Here is a 23,739-nt window from a genome sequence, read left to right on the forward strand (position 1 = left end):
AAGCCTAACGTGCTGTTCCACGATTGGTTGCGGCTCTTGTCGCTCCTAGAAACCCATTGCTGAGGCTGGCGGACAGGTTCCTCGGAGCCGCCAAGGAGATGGAACGGCATTTGGCCAGGTTGGGGGCCTGCTCGGTAAATAAAGCCGTCTTCCTTTCGGCTGCGAGGCTTTGCTTTTTTTAAACTTCCCGGTGACATTAGGGTTGAAGGGTTTCCCGCCGGAGACATGAGGTGGGACACCCGGAAGGCGGAAGTCCTAGGGCGGAAGTGGGCCAGAGGAACGGAGAATGGCGGCGGAAGACTGGATTTGGCGCAGGGGCTGGGGCCGGCGGTGCCCGGGGAGGCCTGGGCTTCCCGGCCCCGGCCCTGGCCCCACTACACCTCTACTTCTCCTCCTGTTGCTGGGGCCCGTTGTTGCGGATATAACTGACGGCAACAGTGAACACCTCAAGCGGGAGCATTCGCTTATCAAGCCCTACCAAGGTGAGGCCTGGGGCGGGAATGAGTGCAGGGTGAGGGCGAGGCTGGATAGGGTTGGTTAAAGGGGTTTCCTTTCTCCTGAACAAAGCAGCTCTGTGGGTTTTCTGCCTCTGGCAAGGCCATTGCTGGCATGGCCTCTTACGCACCTGTCTACACCCCTCTCTCCCCACAGGGGTCGGTTCCAGCTCCATGCCCCTCTGGGACTTCCAAGGCAGCACTATACTCACGAGCCAGTACGTGCGTTTGACTCCGGATGAGCGCAGCAAAGAGGGCTCTATCTGGAACCACCAGGTGAGTGACTCCCAGGACGCTAGGTGTATCCTTAAGTAAGCTACTACTCCCAGTCTCCGCAACACCCCAGATCTGAGCTTGGTTTGAAGGCTTGTGATCCCCCACCCCCCACAAGGTATCCTCACCTCATCTGGACTCTTGAAGTTACTGTGAATGACTGCTGAAGTTAACTGTGTGGGGAGCTGTGCCTGACACTTGACACCTTTCTCATCTAGTTTCTTGGAAATCCAGGTGAATTAAGTGATGTTATCTCCGTTTTACTGGCGAAGCTAAGACTCAGTTGAAAGTGCCTGACTCAAAGTCACATAGCTAGTAAGCAGTGGAGCTCATAGCTGTCTGAATTCAACTCTTAATAGTGGGATAAGTGGAACAGATGGAATCCTTATTGGGTATTTTGTGTGTTAACCACTGACCTTAATTAAATAGCCTTACTGCATTTAATTCTCAAACGGCTGTTTCAAAGTAGATGGTTGTCACGGCTTTATGCAGAGCTAACACAGACATTGAATGGTATAATCAGTATTTAAAGTCTGATCTGTCTGATATCGAAGCCCAGCAGTTCACTTGCAACACATGCCCCCCTTGCTCCCCCTGTACAATGGAGGAATCCCTTAGAAATACTTGCGGACTTAGTCCACTTCCCCAGTGCTTTACTGAGGGTCTTGTCATCACTGATAATAGAGCTGAACTTGTGGGCACTTTTGATTTTTGTGACCTTCAGCCTAGAGGTTAGGGAACCTCAGGTGTCACTGGCATGTCATATGTGACCAGTGGCCTAAATAAGTTGCTATGCAGACTCCACACTGATGAAGTCTAGATCAAGAAAGGGGATTAATTTGGGGCTGGGTCACCGCTTGGGCTGGAAGCTGTTCTTACCTCAGCGTGCCTGATTCCACTTCTTCCCATAGGCCTAAGCTGTTGGCCATTGTCCTAGTTTTCTTCATCACCCTGTTCTTTGGTCCATTCTGAATGGCTTCCCCATTTAGTTCTAGGAGCCCACACTGTCCTTGTCCTTGTCCATCTGCCTGTCCCTTCTGCTCCTCCTCTCCTTTCTGCTAGGGGCATCTGGGTTACTTTCTTCAGCTTTCACTCTGATCCTCATAGCCTGGGGTCTTCTGTGAAGGGCATAAACAGACATTATGTCTACACAGTCTGGCTCCTGGTGCTTGGCATCTCCATTTATACTGGTAATTTTATACAGCCTCTCTGGCTGCCTTCTTGCCTCCGGACCTTTGCACTTGTTGTTCCCTGTGTCTGGGACACTGCCTCCTGGTTCTTGATGTCTGCCTGCTTCTTTCTCGTCTGGTATGGCTCAGCTTGAGTGCCACCCACTCAGTATTTCATTAACTACTCTGTCTCCCCCGCGTCACATCCTGTCATTATTCTGTCTTAGGGTTTTCAGATAATTTTTAAAAATTATAATGTGTTACATTTTTTATGGGAGTGAGTTCAGTATGTCATTAATTTCTATTTTTTTAAGTAAGGAACAAATAGTGCTGGAACTTTTAGAAATTGGTTCAGCTACAAGTAACTTACTTATGGTTGTAGGTAACTGTTGGTTGGCATTGTCAGTGGCTTGGTGATGTCACAGGGCTGAGAGAGTTCTGCACTTAACTTCATCAAATTTTCAGTCTGGAATTCTCTTCCTTCCCCCACATCTCCATTCACTTCTAGGGACTTTCCTATTTAGCCTCGCAGATATTCTTGAAAGAGTTGGAGTGGTTCCTGTAATTCTTGAAAGAAATTACTTGGAATGCTTAGAACTTTCTGCCTGTTGTTTCCCAAGAACTTTCCTTTACTGGAGAGGTGCTTTCTGGATGTTTCTTTGTCTCCCTCACTCTGGGAAGGGCCCTGAATTAGCCAAATAACTCATAAGCACCTGCTGTGGTCCCAAGAAGAGAAAACATAGCTTCTGCTGGTTTGGGGTGGAGTGGTCCAGACCAAGGAGTGGCCCCAAGGTGACTGGAACTCCCAAGAGTCTGATGGCTGGAGCACAGGACAGAGGGAAGCCCAAGGGGCTGATGGGACCCATCCTGGGGAGCCTTGTGTGGGCTGCAGAGTAGTATTTAAGCTTTTGTGGCTCATGTATTGTCCGAAAGTATATATCCTCTTATGCTTTTTAGAAGTTGATTCCAGAACTGCTTTTCTTACATTTAAATGTTTGCAAAGGATGTAGTTTCCAGTATATTTTAAATATTGCCATTTTATTTATTTATTTTTTTGAAGATTTTATGTACCTACGTATGTACTGAGGGAGAGAGCATGATCCCTGGTTGGGGGTTAGGGAGAGAGAATCTTCAGCAGACTCTGAGCGGAATGAACGGAGTGGGTGTGAGATCATGGAAATCATGACCTGAGCTGAGAGCCAAAATCAAGAGTGGGATGCTCAATTGACTGAGCCACCCAGGTGCCCCTAAATATTGCCATTTTAAAATGAAACTGTTCAGTACTCTTAATTGTATTCAGTGGAATCTAAATATTTCCATTTGATATTTACTGTATGTTTTAAATGCTGTGAATCAGCCCAAATTATACATCAGGTTTTTTCTTTATTAAATTTGTATTTTCATTTCATCCCACATAGAATTTTGTTCTGTGCAGTGTATTTAATGCTTGAAAATCTCTTACTGATTAGTGTGTCTCATTCCTTTCCAACTAAAATAAGTGTAATAATGTAAACCTTTTAACTTTGGTGGGACCTTAAAACTAAGTTTTAGTATTTGGGTACTAAAACTATGTTTTAGTATTTAATACACATTTGGTCAAAATAAATGCATCACACAATTTTTGGATAATTATCGTAGAAGTAGAAATTTGTTGAAGTGTCTTCCTGTCTGGATGGTTGTTATTGTCAGAGTAAGATAGGCCTCAGCACCATTTCTGCTTTTTGTTTTTGTAGATGTGAGTGCTGGGAATCTGTTCACTTAAATAGTAGATGAGGATGGAGGGAGTTTTATTATATCAGAGTTACTTGACATTTTCAACTTCCTTAGGTTTACAAACCCCAAATCACGTAGGGATTTCTCATTAGAATGTTTCATGCTGTACCAGCTAACTCTTTGATTAGCTCTGCCTCCCACTTGTGAGCAAAGGCATGGAAATCACCTGTAGCCAGGTGATTCTGATTTAGTTGGCCCCAGGGAGGGCCAGGGTGTTCAGATTACTGAGTGCCCCAGCCGGCTCAGCTTTGCAGTGAGGATGGAAAAGCATGGCCATGTCACTCTCTGTGTCCAAAAGCAGCTTCTAAATCAGTTCCAGCTGGTACCTTACCTGAACCTGCTTAAAATCCTTCAGAGGCTATATAGTGTCTATCTTGGTATCTCCCCCCACCGATTTGCAGTCTTCAGTCTGCTGTATGCAGAGACTGGTCGTGTAGGATTCAGTTTCTAGGTTTCAACTTCTCTGTGTACCCTTTCCGGAAACTCCTCTCCCTATAAACCATACCAGGGGCAGGAGAGTAGATGTTCCTTTCCCATCTCCCTGCAGTTCCCCTTTGCTGGTCACCCCTTATACCCCCTTGGGGTCTTATCTCAGTACATTGTTCTCAGATGCAGAAAACTCCTGGGCACCAAAGAGACCATTTGAAATCTGGTTTCTGGGCTGACTTTTGTAGAGGTGAGATATGTTTAACTTTTTTTTTCAAACATAAAAGCCTTTCTAGTTCCTAAAAAATTAAGTCATCATTAATATCTAGTTTGAGTTTATTGAGATTTGGTCATTTGAGTTTATTGAGATTGGTCAAAGAACACAATCTATTGTTTCCGTCCTTGGAAGTCTGTTGAGTCTTGCAAAAGGTCAGGTTTTTGGAAAATTTTCTGTATGTGTTTGCAAAGAATGTAGATTCTCAGCTATTTGAGTACATTGTGCCCTTTAGGTCCTTGTTCACTTTTGCTGATTGGGTTCAAGTATTTGTATTCTTCCTGACACTTTGGCTTGTTTTTATCAATTACTGAGAGAGGTATGTAAATTGCTTTGTGGATTTGTTTTTATTTTTGTAATTCTGTCAGTTTCTGCTTGATAGATTTTGAGGCCAAAATTTTCCTGGTGAATGAAATCTTTTGTTCATTAAGAAATCCTTTTGTCGGGGCACCTGGGTGGCTCAGTGGGTTAAGCTTCTGCTTTCAGCTCAGGTCATGATGTCAGGGTCCTGGGACCCCACATCGGGCTCTCTGCTCGGCGGGGAGCCTGCTTCCTCTACTATCTCTGCCTGCCTCTCCACCTACTTGTGATCTTTCTCTCTGTCAAATAAATGAATAAAATCTTAAAAAAAAAAAAAAGAAAGAAATCCTTTTTTCATTAAAAAGTCCCCTTGTAAACTTTGTTATTGGTATAGCTATACAAGCTTGCTTTCGGTTAGCATTTGCGTGCTGTATCTTTTTCTGTCCTTTTCCGTTTCCATTTCTTTGTTTTAGAGTTGTGTCCTGTAAAAGGCATGTAATTAGGCATTTGGGGGATTATTTGTTTATTTTTATTGTTGTAAAATACACATAACAAAATTTGTCATTTTAACCTTTTTTTTTAACTTTTAAATCCTTTAATTTTTGAAAACCTTGTCTTTAGTAGGATTCTCATTGGCATTTAAATGGGGTTGAAAAATGTAATGGCTCTCTACAAAAATTATTTGATTATTGTATCTATGTATCTGCACACATGGAAAAGAAAATTCCACAAATATTTTTTATTATGGTAAATGTATATAACATAAAAATTACCACCTTAACCCTCTCCCTCTGCCTTCCACTCCCCCTACTTGTGTTTCTCTCTCTCTCTCTCTCTCTGTATGTCAAATAAATAAAATCCTTAAAAATTATTTATTTATTTGAGAGAGAAAGAGAGCACAAGCAGGGGGGAAAGGGAGAAACAGACTCCCCACCAAGCAGGGAATCCAACGTGGGGCTCGATCCCAGGACCCTGAGACCATAACCTGACCTGAAGGCAGAGGGTTAACCCACTGAGCCACTCTGTAGGATTGTGTTCCCTGCTTTTTTTTTTTTTAATCATTTAAATTTTATTTTTTTACAGTTTATTCATTTATTTAAGTAATCTCTACACCCAGTGTGGGCCTTGAAATAATGATCTGGAGATCAAGTGTAGCAGGCTCCAGCTATGGAGCCAGCCAGATGCCCTGCCAACACTTGTTATTTTCTGGTGTTTTTTTTGTTTGTTTGTTTTTTGTTTTTTGATGATAGCCATCCATCCTAATGGGTGTGAGGCAATATCTTGTGGTTTTGGTTTGCATTTCTCTAATAACTAGTGACACTGAGCATTTTTCATGTGTATAATGGCCATTTGTTTATTTTCTTCCTTGGAAAAATGTGTAGTCAAGTCCTTTGCTTATTTTGAAAAAAAAAATTGTTTTTTTTTTTTTTAATTGTTGAACTTTGGGAGCTCTCTGTATATTCTGGAGACACTGCTCCTTTTTTACATACATGATTGAGAAATACTTTCTCCCATTTTGTGGTTTGTCTTTTTACTCTCTCAATGTTTTTGATGTGCAAGAACTTAATTTTGATGAAATTCACTTTATTTTTTTGTTTTTGTCTGTGCTTTGGTGTCTTATCCAAGAAATCTTGTTAAATCCAATGTTGTGACCCTGTGTTTTCTTCTAAGAGATTTATAGTTTTAGCTCTTAAATTTGTTTTTGATCCTTTATTTATTATTTAAAATTAAACTTATTTTGAGAATTCACATAGAGGTTTTTTGTTTTAAAGGTTTTATTTACTGGAGAGAAAGGGAGAGCACATGAGCAGGGGGCAGTGGGAGAGGGAGAAGCAGACTCCCCTCTGAGCAGGGATTGTGATGTGGGACTCCATTCCAGGATCCTGGGATCATCACCTGAGCCAAAGGCAGACGTCCAACCGCCTGAGCCACCCAGGCACCCCAATTCACATACAGTTGTAAAAAATAATAGAGATCTTATGTAGCCTTATGAGCATGTAGCCATCTACATTTAGGTTAATTACCGATTTTTTTTAAAGATTTATTTATCTATCTAGAGAAAGGAGGAAGGGCAGAGGGAGAGGGAGAGGGACTCTTAGGCAGACCCCACACTGAGCACACCGCCTGACACGGGGCTGTATCTCACCACCCTGAGACCACAATCCAAGAGTTGGATGCCCAACTGACTGAGCCACCCAGGCGCTTGGATTTTGGTTTTGTCTACCTTCCTATTATTTATTTTCTATTTATACTGCTCATTCTCCGTTCATTTTTCTTGCCAGTTGTCTCTCGGGTTGCTTAAGTTTTGTTCCATTTTTAGTCTTCTACTAGGTTGAAAGTTCTTTGCCTGCAGGGCACCTGGGTGGCTCAGTGGGTTAAGCCTCTGTTTTTGGTTCAGGTCATGATCTCTGGTTCTGGATAATTTTCCTTCTTTCTGATGAATGAAAGACAGTTTTAATGTTTCTGTTTATCTAAAAATGTCTTAATTTCACCTTCATTCTTGCAGGATAACATTTGCTAAGTATAGAATCCTATGTCATTTTCTTTTAACTCCAAATGTTTCAAACTGTTGTTTTCTTGCTCCCAGTGTTTCTGTTGAGAATCCCGGTATCAGACTAATTGTTCCTTTGAAGATAATCATGTGTGCCCCCCTCTTGCTTTTTTTAAGACTTCTTTTTCTCCCTCCCTCCCACCGTCATTCCCTTTTTGATGTTCCTAGGTATGGTTTTCTTTTTATTTATCTCCTTTGCTTTGTAAGATTTAAGATTTGTGGTGTAATGTCTTTGAATCAGTTTTAGTTAGTACGTGGACATCTCTTTAAATATTCCTTTGGGGCACCTGGGTGGCTCAGTGATTTAAGCCTCTGCCTTCAGCTCCTGTCCTGGGATTGAGCCCTGCATCGGGCTCTCTGCTCAGCGGGAAGCCTGCTTGCCCCCGCCCCCCCCCACCCCGCCTGCCTCTCTGTCTATTTGTGATTTCTGTCAAATAAATAAATAAAATTTAAAAAAAAAATTCCTTGACCTGTAGTCTCACTTCTTATCTTGAAACTCCAGTTACACGTATCTTTCATTCTGTCTCTTACTGACAATTTTGTATCTACCACTCGTTCTCTGTGCTTCCTCCTGGATGTTTTTATCTACCTGACTGGCCTTGAGATCACTGGTTCTCTCTTTGTTTTTAGTCTGTTGTTGAACCTGTCTGTTACATTATTATTTTCAGTTACTCTTTTAGTTCTGGAATTTTTTTGTGAGGTGATTTTTTTAAAATTTCAGTTATTTCCCAAAGTTCTCAATTTTGTCTTTTATCTCCTTGAAGTAGTAAGCTAGTTATTTGAAAGTCCAGTATATGGAGTTCCCATTAGCCTGTCTCTCCCTCCCTCCCTTTTGGTTTTGGTTGATAACTTGTCTTTTGTGTTTCTGATTATTTATTGTATGCTGGATACTATATTTTGTAAGATTGTTTGTTGAACAATTTCAGGTGTGGGTGAGTCACTTTAGTCTACTTTCAGGGATGAGAGGGCTCAAGCTGGGCTCCTGCCCCTGGCAGGGTTTTCCTCGCTCTCATTTTTGGGTTGTTTTCTTTGTGGTCTCAGCCCAAGGCAAGGGTGGTTCACCAGGCCTTTCACTCCCTCAGTAGGGCTTGGCATCAGTTTTTGTCCATCTTTTCCTGAGAGTTGGTCTCCTCTGCTCTCAGCTGTCCCCTCTAGAATCTGCAGATTTCCACAGAGCCAGTGAACTCCCAAGAACTGGGAAGGCCGAGATTTCACACTACTTGCCAGTTGTTGGTTAGGTGTCTGGCATCTGTGTTCCTGGGCTGAAACTGGGGTTCTTCATCTTGGTTTTTGGTTCCCAGAGCCAGAACAGTAAGTCTGATGAATCAGTGAATGCCCCAGCCAGATCATCTAAGAGGGGATATAAAGTTTTCTGTTTTTGAGTTTTAAAAATTATGTTAATGATATAAAATTCAAATACAGAAAGTAAACATGTCTTGTAGTTCCCCTCTCAAAGTCACGTATCATTCATGTTGGCCCATGTTCCTTTCATTTTTATTTTCTCTCTGTATACAAATTTGAACTTTGTCAACTTAACTTTTCTCCTCTTAATATCTTTGATATCTTCAAGTATAAAGGCTTACAGATGTGCTGTGGTCTGTTAAAAAGCTGCGACAACCAGACTGCCCCCAAGAAAATGGGAGCATCTACAGTCCCATTGGTTGTTTGAGAGCATGTGTTTCTTTTCATCCTCCTCTACACTGGTATTAATGATCTCTTTAATAGTTGCCAATCTGATAAGTCAACAACATCTTGTTTTAGTTTGCCTTTCTAATGGGCCTTTGTTTAAACACTTGCTCGCATCCCCATCTGTAGACTTCCCCCATGTGGATTCTTGTCAAAGTATGTGTGTCAACACCTTAGTTTTCACCAGCAACTTCCTGGTGGGTGAGGCTAGCTGTTCCCCTTATTGTGGACGGTGCCCAGCTCTGAAGCTGGTGTTCCTGAATACCAGGGAATATCTGTCTTTTCTCACATCACAACAGCCTAGAGACCCCAGAGCATGAACTTTCCAGCCCACCAGCCCTGGCACTGTCCTCACACTGAAGCTGGACTGGGTCTGCAAGAGGCAGGAAGGGTGCTGGCCAAGAGGTTGGGGTTTGGAGTCATCCGTACCTGGGTTTGAGTGTCTCAGTTTGGAAACATGGTTAGAAAGGAAGACAGTAAGGTGGGAGACCAGAAAAGAGTTGCTGCACTTTGTGTTAAAGGCCTGAAGGTCATGGGAGGTATAGAAGACACAGCAACAGTTTGAGTCCAACAGATCTGGGTGATCGTAACCTGCTGTGGTTAAGTCCACTTAACCTGCTGTGGACAAGTCATTTTGTCTTTGAATGGGTTTTCTGTTTTGTAAAACATGTGGCTCAAATAGGGGTAGTAATCCTTCTACAAGATTTTGGGGCAGGAGTAGTGGGGATGGAGAGGAAATGGCTGGTTTGGCTGGTGTTGAAGAAAGTGAATCATAGAGTGAGAACCTGTGGCCAGGCCGAAGAGAAGACTAGGACCAGGATGGGCAGCCCTGGGACACTGGGTGGCCCCTTCCTCCCCACCTGGGAGGCCCAGCAGCCCCCTCCCTTCCTGTGGAGAATGTCGGGGGGGGGGTCGGGTGTCTATTGGTCAATGTCACTGGTGACTCTGCTGCCTGGCCCTGTTCCAAGGAGTGACAGTCTCAGTGGAGGAGACGGGCTTGGCTGGGTCACCTCTAGCTGGCAGGATAGCCGGCGAGTTCTGAGCAGCTCTCTCTGCTTTCCCTGCAGCCCTGCTTCCTCAAGGACTGGGAGATGCATGTCCACTTTAAAGTCCATGGTGCCGGGAAGAAGAATCTCCATGGAGATGGCATTGCCTTGTGGTACACCCGGGACCGCCTTGTGCCAGGTAGGGACGCACTTATCTAGGTGAGGGCATTCTGTACCCTCTGGTTAGGGTCCTGCTGCTCCTCTTTGAGTCTGCTCTGGGAAGTGTCCCTTTAAGAAGAGGGCTAGCTGGATCCTAGCAGCTATACCCCATTGTGGTGTGGTGTTGTACACCAGCTAAGAAAGGATTTTACTATTCGACTTTTTTTTTTTTTCCAATTTATTTATTTACTTTAGAGTGTGCGCTAGAGCATGTGAATGAGCATGCGTGAACCAGGGGGAGGGGCAGAGGGAGAGCGAGAGGGAGCAGAGCTGAGCACAGAATCTGATGCAAGGCTCAATCCCAGGACCCTGAGGTCATGACCTGGGCCGACTCCAAGAGTTGGATCCTTAACTGACTGAGCCACCCAGGCATCCCATCATTCTACCATTTTTAAAATAGCAAAAACAAGACTATGTGGCTGAGACCATATGTGTCTTAAAAGTCTAAAATGTTTTCTCTGTGGCCCTTGACATAAAGTTGCTGACCCCTGGGTTAGAAGATGGGGCTTCCTCTGTAGGGGTCCTTGCCCTCTTGTCACCTGACATGTCAGAGCACAAGGCCAGGTGCTGTTCCCTCAACAGTTTTGGCTTCAGATTTTAAGTCTTCTCTGCTGCACCCCTGACACCTCCCCTCCCTTAGAGATCCTTCCCTTCCCTGGGTGAATGACCTCAGATTAACCTTTCTTTCCCCCACCTGCACTGGTATTACTTTGTCCTTCAGGTACCAGGGAACAACCCCAATATCTCCCATTATGAGAGCATCTCCTTCTAATTCCAGGGCCTGTGTTTGGGAGCAAAGACAACTTCCACGGCTTAGCCATCTTCTTGGACACATATCCCAACGATGAGACCACAGAGGTATGCCTCTGCCTTTTGCCTCTGACAGGACAGGAAGGACCGGGCAGTTGGCCAGAGGGTTGGGGACCAGGACATCTCCCTGGTCTTGGCACAGTGGGACCTCCAGGGATTGGGGCCCCCACTGCCTCCCACAGGTTGGGCTGGCCATGGAGTAACTGGTGTCTCGGTCTCAGCGTGTGTTCCCGTACATCTCGGTGATGGTGAACAATGGCTCCCTGTCCTACGACCATAGCAAAGATGGGCGCTGGACTGAGCTGGCAGGCTGCACAGCCGACTTCCGGAACCGCGATCATGATACCTTCCTCGCTGTGCGCTACTCCCGGGGCCGTCTGACGGTGAGCAGGCAGCCCAGGGCCAGCTCTTTCTGTAGGGGCTCAGGGAGGTGGCTGGGCTTGAGCACACCCAAGTTGGGTGTGTACTTAACTTGCTGGCTGGCTGCAGGTGATGACTGACCTAGAGGACAAGAATGAGTGGAAAAACTGCATCGACATCACGGGAGTGCGCCTGCCCACGGGCTACTACTTCGGAGCCTCGGCTGGCACGGGAGACCTATCTGGTGAGTGTGTGGGCTGAGCAAGGCATTAAGCTTCAGTCTTGCCTTTTGCTGGTCTGTCAGAGGTTTGTGATGCAGTTGATCACTTTCCTTCTTGAACTCCCTTCATTTGGGTCTGCATGTACCTGCATTTCTTCCTTCACTTTCCAGCATCTGGGAATGTTGGCACACCTGGGGCTTACTGCATGAGCACTCCCTCAGCCATCTTCCATGCTCTTTGAGCAGCTAGAGGGCTTTGAATCCAGATGCTGCAGAGTCCCATCTTTCCATCACCAGCTCAGACCTTTCCAGACCTATGTAACCACCTGCCTGCCCAACATCTCTACATGGATTCCCAACAGGCATTTTAGCCTTCACATGCCCACAGCTGAAGCCCACATCTTGCCACCGAGGCATAAATGACACCTCTGTTACTCTAGTTGTTCAGCCCAAAAAACCTTGGTATCATTCCGGTCTCATTTTTTTTCCCTTCTTACATGCCACCTCTCATTCTTTGGCGAGTCCTGCTGGCTTTGTCTTCTCAGTGCAGCAGACCACTTCTCTCCCCTCTGTTACTACTTGGCAGGTCCGGGCCATTGTCTTCACTCACTTGGGTGACTGCATGAGCCGCCCATGTGGTCCTCTTCTTCCACACTAGCCCCCGACAGTCTCTACCAACTCAGCAGCCAGGAGATTCCATGAAAGCTCGAGTGAGATCTCACCACTGCTCGTGTCTCCTGCAGAGTCAAGGCCACTGTCTGTCCTAGTAGTGGTCTGCTGGGCCTTGTGTGCCAGTGCCTCTCCTCCCCCCATCACCTGTGACTCATGACTCCCTGCTCCCTGACATCACCCATGGCTTTTCTTCAGACATGCCAGCGCCCTACGCCAGGCCTTTGTGCCTGTGCCTTACCCTCCTCTCTTTCAGCCCCTACTCAGATGTCACTTCCTCAGTGGGGCCTTCCCTGATTTCCTTTATTTATTTTTTTACTTTTAAAGATTTTATTTATTTATTTGACATAGAGAGAGATCACAAGTAGGCAGGCAGACAGGCAGAGAGCGGCGGGCGGCGGGGGGCTGGCGGGAAGCAGGCTCCCTGCTCAGCAGGGAGCCTGATGCGGGACTCGATCCCAGGACCCTGAGATCATGACCTGAACCGAAGGCAGAGGCTTAACCCACTGAGCCACCCAGGCGCCCTTTATTTACATTTTTAAAGTAAGCTTTACACCCAGTGTGGGGCCTGACCTCACAACCCCAAGATCCAGAGTCACATGCTCTACCAGCTGAGCCAGCCAGGCACCCCTGCTTCCCTTATTTAAAATGGCACATGAATACAGTCTTCTCTGCACTCCTTACTGCCTTTCTTGGATTTATTTTTCTTCATAGTATTTAACTATCTTGGAATCTACCATATAATTTGGATTTGATGTGTCCCTTTCACCAAACTGTATGTTTCATAAAGTCAAGGCTCTCGTTTGGCCTACAGTGTGCTCTGTAAGCACTGGGCTGCTGTCAGCCTGTGCAGGCTTTGCTGGGCCACTGGGCCTGGGTGACACTTGATAGTGACCTTTGGCTATGGTACTCAGAAGGCATCAGGGCCCTCAGAGGGCACCAGGCCCAGGCCCAGTTGTTCCTGACCGAAAGTGGGAAGCAGTGTACAGAATCAGACAAAGGACTTATTCATCCTCAGGATAGACCTTTCCAGGGCCTGTAATCCAGCCACTATCTGGGAACCTCCCCTTCACAGAAATGCCTGGGTCCACTTGGTCCCCAGAGAGTCATTGCTTTGGGGTATTAAACGTTTTTGGTATGGATATTTTAATTATATACCCCAGAGTGGGGAGAATGGTCTAGTAAGTCCCTTTGCCCCTGTTACCCAGCTTTAGGGAATCATTAGTTGCTGGTGGACAAGTGGCAGTCAGTTACCAGCTGGCTGTCAGTCTGGTTTCATCTAGGATTCCACCACAGTCTTCCCCCTCAGGTGATCTGGAATTTCACCCGATCATATTTCAGCCTATGTCAGGAGAAGGTTCTGGGAGCAAAGCCAGATCTGTGGCAGTGGATGCTCTCTGAGGCCGTTTGGCGAGGCCCCAGTGGAGACTGCTAGAGATGGCTGTCTACACAGTAGTGCCTGGCCATTCATCGGAGGTGTGTGAGTGCGAGCCTCTGCAGCAGGCCGCTCACGAGTGTCACATGATGGCGTGGCCACTTTTCCCTTTTTTTTTTTTTTAAGATTTTATTTATTTATTTGAGAATGAGAGAGAGCGAGTATGAGAGGAGAGAAGTCAGCAGGAGAAGCAGACTCCCTGCTGAGCAGGGAGCCCGATGTGGGACTTGATTCTGGGGCTCCAGGATCGTGACCTGAGCTGAAGGCAGTTTCTTAACCAACTGAGCCACCCAGGTGCCCCGCTTTTCTCTTTTATACACCAGATACCGTAGGGAGTTTGAGAGTGAAGGGATCTCCCCACGTTCACAGACCTAGCTAGGAAGGGCAGAACTCAGATGGGAACTGCTGTCAGACCTGAGAGTCAGGACTTGTCCCTGGGTCCCCGGAGCTATGCACACTGGACTGGCAGATACCACAGGGCTCTGCCTGACCCAGCTGCCAGCTCCCTGTTCCTTAGTCTCTCCCTTTTCCAGTCTCCAGAGTTCTTGGCATGAGGCTTTGCCTCACGTTCAGCTCATTAGCCGCACTGATACTAGATTTAAGGGACCGGCACCCTTGTCTCGGGTTGGAACCTCCCCATCTCAGAATGGGGTGATCCCTTAGTGTCAAGCAGAGGTTCTCTCTCTCTCTCTCTTTTTTTAAAGATTTTATTTATTTGACAGAGATCATAGGTAGGCGGAAAGGCAGGCAGAGAGAGAGGAAGGGAAGCAGGCTCCCCGCTGAGCAGAGAGCCTGATTCGGGACTTGGTCCCAGGACCCTGAGATCATGACCTGAGTGGAAGGCAGAGGCTTAACCCACTGAGCCATCCAGGCACCCCAGAGGTTCTCTTCTGCCCACACTGTTAGACCCGACCTTTTCTCACGTCTCCTCGGAGACAGTCACTGCCCAGGAATTGGGGCCTAGCCCTCAGGTAGCTGAGTGGTTTGTCTGCATCTTGTTCTTGGGTCTCTGACAGGAGTGCCTGGCAGCTGCTCGCTGCCCCTTGGGAGGATCAGGCTTCTCAAATAGCCATAGAATAACATGCAGGTTTTCTTTTGGTACATACTATCTGCTGGGCAATGTCTTGTGCTTTGTATGTACTATCTCATTTTCTTACCATGATAACCAGGCAAGGTGGAGAGTATCATCCAGATTTACAAACAAGGAACCTGACTCAGGATTTAGACCCAGCTGATTCTCAGTGTAAACCCATGCTTTTTTGTGTGTGTCTGTTCTGCCTCCTCCCAGATTTCTTAATGTTTTAGAGGTATGACAGCCTCTGGAACACTGCCTGCTGGGGATGGCCGGAGGTCGCTGGAAAGAAAACAGGCCCCTCAGGAGGCAGGAGCAGGGTTTGCTCCGGGGGACCTGGCCACTTTCCCTGATTGGAGAGGCAGCCCGGAGCTGGGGAGGGGCATGGGCCATGTGCCCTAAGGCAGGCTCTGTACCCCTTATAATAAGCTAACTCTGGGTCTTGCAGACAATCATGACATCATCTCCATGAAGCTGTTCCAGCTGATGGTAGAACACACTCCTGATGAAGAGAACATCGACTGGACCAAGATTGAGCCCAGCGTTAATTTCCTCAAGTCACCCAAAGGTAGATGCTTGAGGCCCACCCCAGCTTGGGCAGCCTTATGCAGGGTGGGGGTGGGGCCAGCTGGGCTGAGTGCCTGTGGTCTATTTGCTCTCACCTGGTTGGGTTGTGGCCTGGGGTCTTAAAGTAGCAATCAGTGCTAATGAACAGATGTGAGAACACCTGGCCTCTGCTTCCGCCAGTGCTTGGGGCTGGGTTGATGGGCAATAAAGACAGAGGGGCCAAATTGTTGGTGTTGGTGGTGTGCAGGGCATTCTGATACAATATGTGTGTGGCCTCAGTGAATGGCCTGGGCGGGAGATCCTGCCCCGAGCTGGGGGAACTGATCCTCCAGCTTTCCTCAGCTAGAAACAAGTAAAGCCAAAATTTGACCTTAAGTTTTTGCCAAGCCACAAAGGCCCAGACTCTTCCCCTGGCGCTAATTAGCCACCAACTTGTCTTCACAGAGCAAGGGTTCTGGTTGAAGTGAAACTCCTGTGTGTGTGTGGACATACACCCCAAGAACCTTGAAGTTGTGCCTGTGGGTTGGGGTTGGGGCCCCAAGGAGCCTCTCAGGCTAGCCCAAGGTCTTCATGTAGAGTGGGAGCCAGAGTGGAACCCAGCGTTTTATGTGATGTCTCACTGTTTTAAGATTCAAATTACTTTTAAACATCTCGGGCTAACAGACCCTGCCATACGCCACTGTTTTTGCAACCTTTGATTGAAGAGTTTTTGGCTGCTGAGGGCTTTTGGAGACCTAATCTGCTCTGACCTACCCAGCAGCCCTAGGAGGTTGGCCGCGTAGGGATTAACTGGTTTGCAGACTTGTTGCTCTTTTCATTCCTTAAGCAGATGGTTCCAGAAATTCCACTCGGTGCCTAGCTGTGGGCTGTCCTGGGGCTTAGTCTAGTGACTGAGGCAAGAGGAGGAGAGAGGCTGGTGTTAAGACCGTGTCAGCAGGCCTGCCCTGTTCAGGTTGTGTGGGAGGGGAGGATGTAAATTGGCTCCTGGCTAGCATTCAGGCCTGGCTGGGAGGAGGCCCCGAGTAACCCCCACAGTAAGGAGTGGAGGGTTGTGCTGCGGAGGGAGGCCAAGTGGCAGGAATAGGGCCCAGGCTGCAAAGGGCAGAAGGGCCTGAGTCCGGGCCTGAGTCCAGACCCGAGTCCCTTCACCAGAGACTGATGAACTTGACAGTTTGTTCCTGCCATCAGCCTCCTATAAAAGGGAGATCAAGAGTTCCCCATCCCAGTGTGGTTGGAATTCCAGGAGATACCTAATGTGTCAGGGCCTCATTCCCGGCAGCATTGTTGATGGTGTTAGCAGGCAGGGAAGTAGTGTGGCTGGAGCAGAAGGACAGGGGGCGGGGGGCTTGGGAGACCCCCAAGGAGCCGTGGAAAGCATCCAGGTGTGAGTCAGGGCAGCCTTTGGCCAGAGCTATGTTCTTCCAGAGGGGGGCCTTGGGCCACTGCACAGGGCTGGGGTGGGGTTTTGTGAACACAGATCTTGGGCCTGCCCTGTGCAGACTCAGGCTCTCCTGGGGAGGTCAGGAATCCCAGCTTTCACTAGCTTCTTGCAGCAGAAGGCTCTTGGGGCCTTGATCCTTGGGAAGCCAGGTCCTAGTGGGATTTTGCCTCCGTCCATCCCCCTGTCCCCCACTGGAAGGGCTGTGAGCAGGCCACAGCTTCCCCTGTAGGGCTGGCTGTGGCCTGTCACTCGGCTCCGTCCCTTCGGACTCCCCCGTCTCCTGGGAGCCTGCCTGCCACCTCCACTTTGCCACTGTAGCTCCCCTCTCTTCTCCCCCAGATAACGTGGATGACCCGACCGGCAACTTCCGCAGCGGGCCGCTGACGGGGTGGCGGGTGTTCCTGCTGCTGCTCTGTGCGCTCCTTGGGATCATCGTGTGCGCTGTGGTTGGGGCCGTCGTGTTTCAGAAGCGGCAGGAGCGGAACAAGCGTTTCTACTGAGTGGCCGGTGCTCTGCTCCGGGGAAGGGCCTAGTTTTGGGCCCCAGCACTAATGTGAACTTTTTTTTTTTACTGGGATTGTAAAAGAAAAATAAGACAACCTTATTTCTTAACTGTTTCAAAGAAATGATTAAAAGTATTTTCGTACATTTTGCTTCTTGCCCAGCAAGGACAGGCTGCAGGGCTAGGGAATAGGGTTTGGCGCCCCCACAGCTGGGGACAGAGGTCCTCACCCCTCGCCAGTATCCCAGGAGCAGGAAGGAAGCTGTGCCTGGAGCTGGGCCCTGGCAGGCTCTTGAACACTGGAGGGCCCCTCAACCACATTAGGGTGGGTGCCTGAGGACGTGAGCAGTGATTTTGTTCTCTGCAGGGTGTGTTGGTGGAAGAGGAGACTGGGGAACCTGGGCCTTCCCAGTTGCCCTCTGAGCTGCTTCCCAAGGCAGACCCTTGAGTGAGGCTGGAGGAGCAATCTGGTAGGGCTCAGAGGGTGACCATTTGCTAAATAAAGTGAAACAACCAACTTCAGCTATGTAACTGTCCTAAGGGTCATGCTTCTCTTTTTCTTCAAGTAACTTCCAAGTGGCCAGTGCTTTATGGCTCTCACCCTCCATCCCTGGGCCCTGCCACACAGCCCCAGGAGGCCAATGCCGTGCTCCCATTCCCAGGTGGGGAAGCACAGCTCTAGGAGGTCAGGCGAAACTTGCCAAGTGTCATAGCAAGTGAGGGGATGGGGCCCTGTGCTGTCTCCCATGCGCCCTGAACCTCTGGGTGAAAGACTCCAGCCAGGGTAGAATGTGGGGTACCACATGGAGGCTGTGACCTAAGCGCAAGTGAACTCGAGGGAACTCTGGCTAAGGGGGCTTCAGGAAGATCTAGAAGGGATTCATGGGCTCAGGAGGACAGGCTAGGGTCAGTATTCCCTTTGGGGTGTTCCGAGGGGAGAAAGATGGCAGAGGGAGTAGAAGAAAGCCAGAAGCTGGAGGGAAAGCACCCTTATCTGGCAGCTTTCATGGATCAGTCTGTCCTGGCCATGGCCTGCCTCTGCTCTCCAGACTGCTCTTGGTTGCTGCTGACTCTGCCACAGAACAGTGTGTTCTCATCCATTTTAGAACCATCTTCAGCATCTCCCTACGTCACATTCGAGTCTCCATCTTAAAAGTGAGAGCAACCTTGTCTTCCTGTTGGAACCAGGCTTTTTGTAATTGATATTCTTGATTAGATCCTCGCAGGTGGATAGAAGTAGATGAAGTGAGGAGGAAGAACTTCCTTTTCCTGTTAATCTTTCACTCTCCTGAGCTCTTTGTTGAGCAGCTATTCACGTTCTCTTGTCCTTCTCCATGTGCTCTCTGCACATGTAGGACACGTCCTTTGTGGGTCAGACGTCGAGAGATTGTTTACGAGACCGCAGTGAGACACGTCTGAGCTGCGTTTCCTTCTCATGGGGCTGGGAGCCCATTCATGAAGCTGTAAGAGTAAACATGATATTCTTTACTGAAATATTTTACTGAGCTCACTTTCCCCCAAACTGTTTCTTTACTTGGGAAGTAGCTAACTTTGTGCTTACTACAGGCCAAGCGTGGTTCTGAGCAGGTGACGCATGCTAACTCATCTCTCTCCACAACACTTAATCCATTCGGACACCGGAAATCCACTAGGTTGGGTGGCTTCTGACTCCCGGAGCCTCTCCCTCCTCCAGGGGGAGCGCCGTGTCCACCCTGAGGGCTGGGGTCTGGAAGCCTCCACAGCTGCTACGGCCACCATCCTGAGCACCACACACACCACACTTGGCCTTTCATTCTGGCCCCTCAGGGCCTCCCTGAATTCCTGAATGATGAGGCACGGTGGCACCCTGGACGATGTGGCTCTGGCCCTTGGTTGCACATTGGAGTCACCTAGAGAACGAAAGTCCGGCCTCTGTGTTCTCTAGTTTGGGTTTGAGGAGTCAATGGGGTGTGGGCAAGGACAGTGTTTTCGGAGTGGCCGGGTGTGGGGGGCGTGGTGCAGCCCAGGAAGGACCGCTTTCAAATAACCATGCAGGGTGGTTAGGGTGAGGTTCTAGGCTTGGGAATCAGTAGGTGTAAGACCAGTGATTTGAAGGCAAAGATTGAAGTGGTTGTGGTCTCTTCTTGACTGTCAGCGTCTTCTTTGCATCCCTTTCAGAGTTTAAACCTGGAGGTGCTTCCCTAGAAGGTTCGATGTGTGCTCTCACATCTGCTTTCTCACACATGCGGGATCATGCTGCTGTAATCCACAGTTTTTGCCACATGCATTTAAAAATGGAGTTATTTCATCATAAAAAAGATAAATATGAATGTGTATCCTTGTATTTGCTGTGCAACATGAGAAATAAAGCGTTGCTGACACACTTGCATCCCTCCTTGTCCCCCTGCCCTGAGTACGAGCCCTCCTTTTGAAGGCGATTGCTGCAGGTTCTGATTTTTTTTCAAGTGTTTCTTAAAAATGTTATCGTGGAGGTATGTATCCGTAAATACAGAGTAGTAGTTTGCATTTTAAAAGTTACAAATGGCACACAGATGTATTCTTGGATCTTAAAATTCAACATTGTTTGTAAATCTTTGCATTACATGTAGCTCAGGGCAGGCCTTGAGTGGACTCCAGTTTCTGCCTTTGGCTGTTGTTGGATGTTTGGGTGGTTTCCAGGTGTTTGGCTCTGAGAATGTTCCTCTGACCATTCTTGAGCATGTCTCCATCCAGGCACAAGTGCACAGGAACTGCTGGGCAGATTTAGTTGCATTCCAGGATTACTCCATGTCCCATTGTTCTCTGAAGAGGGCTGTATCCATTCTTCTCCCACCTGGTGATAGAGATTGCCTCTGGCCCTTTCTTAGCACTGGCTGTTTTCAGTGTGTACTTTCTGACAGTCCAATAAGTGTAGAAGTTTAAATTTGCATTTCTCTACCAGTCAGGTTGAGGATTTTTGTTATCTTCAAAATCAAAATTCATTTGTATTTCCTCCATGGTCTTTTGATTTTTTTTGCCCCTCCCTTTTTCCGGTCGCTGTGTATGAGTTGTCATATGGTCCTTAGGTTGTGTCCTTTGTAGAAACAGCTCAGTATGCTTATCTTTTTCCTTTTCTAATGATGTCATGTGATATACAGTCTACATTTTAATGTCATTCACTCTTTTCCAAAGACTTTTTCCCCCCAAAGGTTTAAAAATTTTGCTGTTCAAATTTAGTTTGTAATTATGAAATTAACTTGTGTAGGGTGTGATGTAGGGACCTGGTTTTCCCATTCTGTCTAGCCAGTTATCCCGACACATTTCTTGACATTCGTCCTTCCAAAGGAGCCACAGCACCACTGGGTCAGACACTCTGGATACCGCTCCCTCAGCTCCTCCTCTTGTGCGGCGGGAGGGCTCAGTGCTCAGCCACATCTTCAGCACCTTAGCTGGATGGTTCCGGGAGATTTGTGCCTGCTGAGATGCCGGAGGCAGTCTGCCAAGGAGGTTCTCAGTAGAAAGGGTCAGAGAGAAGCTGGTGTGGCTCTGTCCCCCTCCTCCTGCTGGAATGTGGAGGTGACCCCCAAAGGTATAGAGGCCCTCTGTGACCACCGGGGCCAAAGTGAACACCAGAGCTGGATAGAATGTGGGTCCTTAGGACATCAGGTGCTGCCACAGTCCTGGACTCCTGACCGCTGGGCTTTTATGTAAAAAAATAAATTTGTATCTACTCAAACTACCTTGAGTCCTGTTTTCTGTTATTTGAGCTCTACCTCTCCTCCATGTATATGTCTGATTTTGTAACATGTCGGCATCTCCTCTGGATTGCAGCTAATACTGACGTGACCCCCGTGCCACATGCTGTCTTAAGCACCGGGACACAGCAGAGAGTAAAAGGAACTTAGGGTTCCTCATGGAACTCACAGTCCGGTGGGGACCGCAGGTGAAATAAAGATTTATAGTAGAAAGTAGGTTTAAAATACACAGTGAGCATGACTCTACCATGTTTCTACGAGCTGCCGCAACTAAGCACCATGGACTGGTGGCTTCGGAAAGCAGAAACTCATTGTCTCACAGATTCTCTGCAACCTTTGGCATTGCTTGGCTTCTAGACCGAGATCGCTCCAGTCTGAGTCCGTCACTGCGTGGCCATCTTCACGTCCTCTTCCCTCCACCTCCAGGTTCCCCTTTGTGGAAGGAGCTCAGTCACCTTTGGATTAGCCACTCCCTGACCTCGTCTTGTCTGGATTAGATCTACATAGACCCCATTTCCAAATAAAGTTGTATTCTAAGATACTGGGGATTGGGACTCAACATACCTTCTTGGGGGAACACAACCGGCAACCGTGTGAAGGGGAACAAAATTAAGGAAAGTGGATACAAGGAGTCAGATGAAGATGGAGAAAGACCTGCATTTGGCTGAGGGAAGTGGAATGAAAATTCATTGGTAAGATTTGTGTATTTTTCCATACATAATATTTCAGTAAACTTGAACTTACCTATCAAAAGAGAAGCTTTTACTTAGTTTTAACTGCAGTATTGACACACGACATTACAGGAATTTCAGGTGTACAGAACGGTGATTTGACAGCTCCGTGATGCCACGCTCACACGAGTGTGGTTGCCATCCCCGTACAGCGCTGGTGCGACACCGTCGGCTGTCTTCCCCGTGCTCTTCATCCCTCTGACTCAGTCATGCCCTGACCAGAAGCCTCTGTCCCCCACTCCCCTTGGCGCATTTTGCCCATCCCCCTACCTCCCTGCACCTCTGGCAACCATCCGTTCTCTGTATTTATGGGTCTGTTTTGTTTGTCTGGTTTTTTTAGATTTCATATAGAAATGGAGTCATATGGTATTTGTTTTTCTCTGTCTGACTTACTTCACTTGGCATAATACCCTCTAGGTCCAGTCATGCTGTTGGAAATGGCAAGATCTCATTCGTTTTTATGGCTGAGTGAGATTCCGTTGTGTATACGTATACTACGTCTCCATCGTCTGTGTATGGGGACACTTGAGTTGCTTCTGTACCTTAACTGTTGTGTGTTGCAGTGAACATGGGGGTGCATCTATTTGAATTGGTGTTTTTGTTTTCTTAGGGTAAGTACCCAGTAGTGGAATTACTGGATCGTATTGTATTTCTATATTTAACTTTTTGAGGGCCCTCCCTATTTTCCGCGGTGGCTGTGTCAGTTTGCATTCCCAGCAGCGCATGAGGGTTCCTTTTTCTGCACAACCTCATGTACCTTATTACTTCTCGTCTTCAATTCTGGGTATTCTGACAGGTGTGAGGTGATCTCTTACTATAGTTTTGATTTGCATTTCCATGATGATGAGTGGTGTTGAGCATCATTTTGTGTGTCTTTTGGCCATCTATAATGTCATCTTTGGAAAAATACCTGTTTAGGTCCTCACCCATTTTTTAATCAAATTATTTGTGTTTTTTAGTGTTGAGTTATATAAATATATGTTTTAGATATTAGTTGCTAATGATATCATTTGCAGACATCTTTTCCCAGCTAGTAAGTTGCCTTTTCATTTTGCTGATGGTTTTTTCTTTTTTTTTCCACTGTACAGAAGTTTTTATTTTGGTCTCATCCTAGTAGTTTATTTTGCCTTTTTTTTTTTTTTAAGAGAGAAAGTGGGGGTGGGCGGGGGGAAGGGACAGAGGGATTATCTTAAGCAGGCTCCACATCCAGCACAGAGCCTGATGCAGGGCTTGATCTTACAACCCTGAGGTCATGATCTGAGCCAAAATCAAGAGCAGGATGCTTAACTGACTGAGCCACCCAGGTGTCCCTTTGCTTTTGTTTTCAAAAGGGCACGGCGGGGATGCCTGGATGGCCCAGTCTGTTAAGCGTCTGCCTTTGGCTCCGGTCATGATCCCAGGGTCCTGGGCAGAGTCCTGCATCTGGCTCCCTGCTGCAGGGAGGGGGTAGGGTGGTAGATTCTCCCCTCTGCATGTGCTCTCTCTCTCTCTGACAAATACATAAAATCATTTTTGGTTTTTTTTTTTAAAATAGAATGGGTGTTATTTTAAGAATCTCATGATCGGGGCACCTGGGTGGCTCAGTGGGTTAAGCCTCTGCCTTCGACTCAGGTCATGATCCTGGGATCCTGGGATCGAGCCCCGCATCGGGCTCTCTGCTTGGTGGGGAGCCTGCTTCCTCCTCTCTCTCTGCCTGTCTCTCTGCCTAGTTGTGATCTCCATCTGTCAAATAAATAAAATCTTTAAAAAGAAAAAAAAAAAGAATCTCATGATCAATACTTGGCATTTCTTGATTTCAGTCAATAGTACCAGCAATGAATGTGACCTAAAATAATCTCACCCATGGTTTTATCGTGCTTTATTTTGATTCCCAGTTTTAGTCCCGTCATGGACTAAAGGCTAGCTTATTCAACAAGTCCTTGTTAATGAACTAGTGTGTACTAGGCAGTAGGCAAGGGATGCAGAGGCGCAGTTCCTGTCTTCACAGAGTGCAAAGTCTGGCTGAGAGGACAGGTTGCATGATTTGGGATCCAGCGTGGACAAAGTGCCACACCAGGTATTTGAAACA

The 23,739-nt window shown here is 47.3% G+C and overlaps 1 protein-coding gene across 1 annotated transcript; it reads left to right on the top strand.

Annotated features, from left to right (window-relative positions):
- The first annotated feature begins 210 nt into the window (after positions 1 to 210).
- LMAN2 (lectin, mannose binding 2) lies at positions 211 to 20,921 on the top strand. The gene is made up of 8 exons (XM_044228670.1): positions 211 to 482; positions 652 to 770; positions 10,014 to 10,131; positions 10,930 to 11,009; positions 11,183 to 11,344; positions 11,451 to 11,565; positions 15,166 to 15,285; positions 17,065 to 20,921. Exons 1-8 carry the CDS (start codon positions 287 to 289, stop codon positions 17,223 to 17,225), a joined length of 1,071 nt encoding a protein of 356 aa, XP_044084605.1. The 5' UTR covers positions 211 to 286; the 3' UTR covers positions 17,226 to 20,921.
- Positions 20,922 to 23,739: the final 2,818 nt, after the last annotated feature.

Source organism: Neovison vison, chromosome 1 (assembly GCF_020171115.1).
Source record: "Neovison vison isolate M4711 chromosome 1, ASM_NN_V1, whole genome shotgun sequence".
In the NCBI taxonomy this organism is placed as follows: domain Eukaryota; kingdom Metazoa; phylum Chordata; class Mammalia; order Carnivora; family Mustelidae; genus Neogale; species Neogale vison.

Coding starts and splice junctions, on each gene's coding strand:
- LMAN2 (XM_044228670.1), top strand. CDS start 287: ATGGCGGCGGAAGACTGGATTTGGCGCAGGGGCTGGGGCCGGCGGTGC. Junction 11,010..11,182: donor CCAACGATGAGACCACAGAG/GTATGCCTCTGC, acceptor TCTCGGTCTCAG/CGTGTGTTCCCGTACATCTC. Junction 11,566..15,165: donor TGGCACGGGAGACCTATCTG/GTGAGTGTGTGG, acceptor TGGGTCTTGCAG/ACAATCATGACATCATCTCC.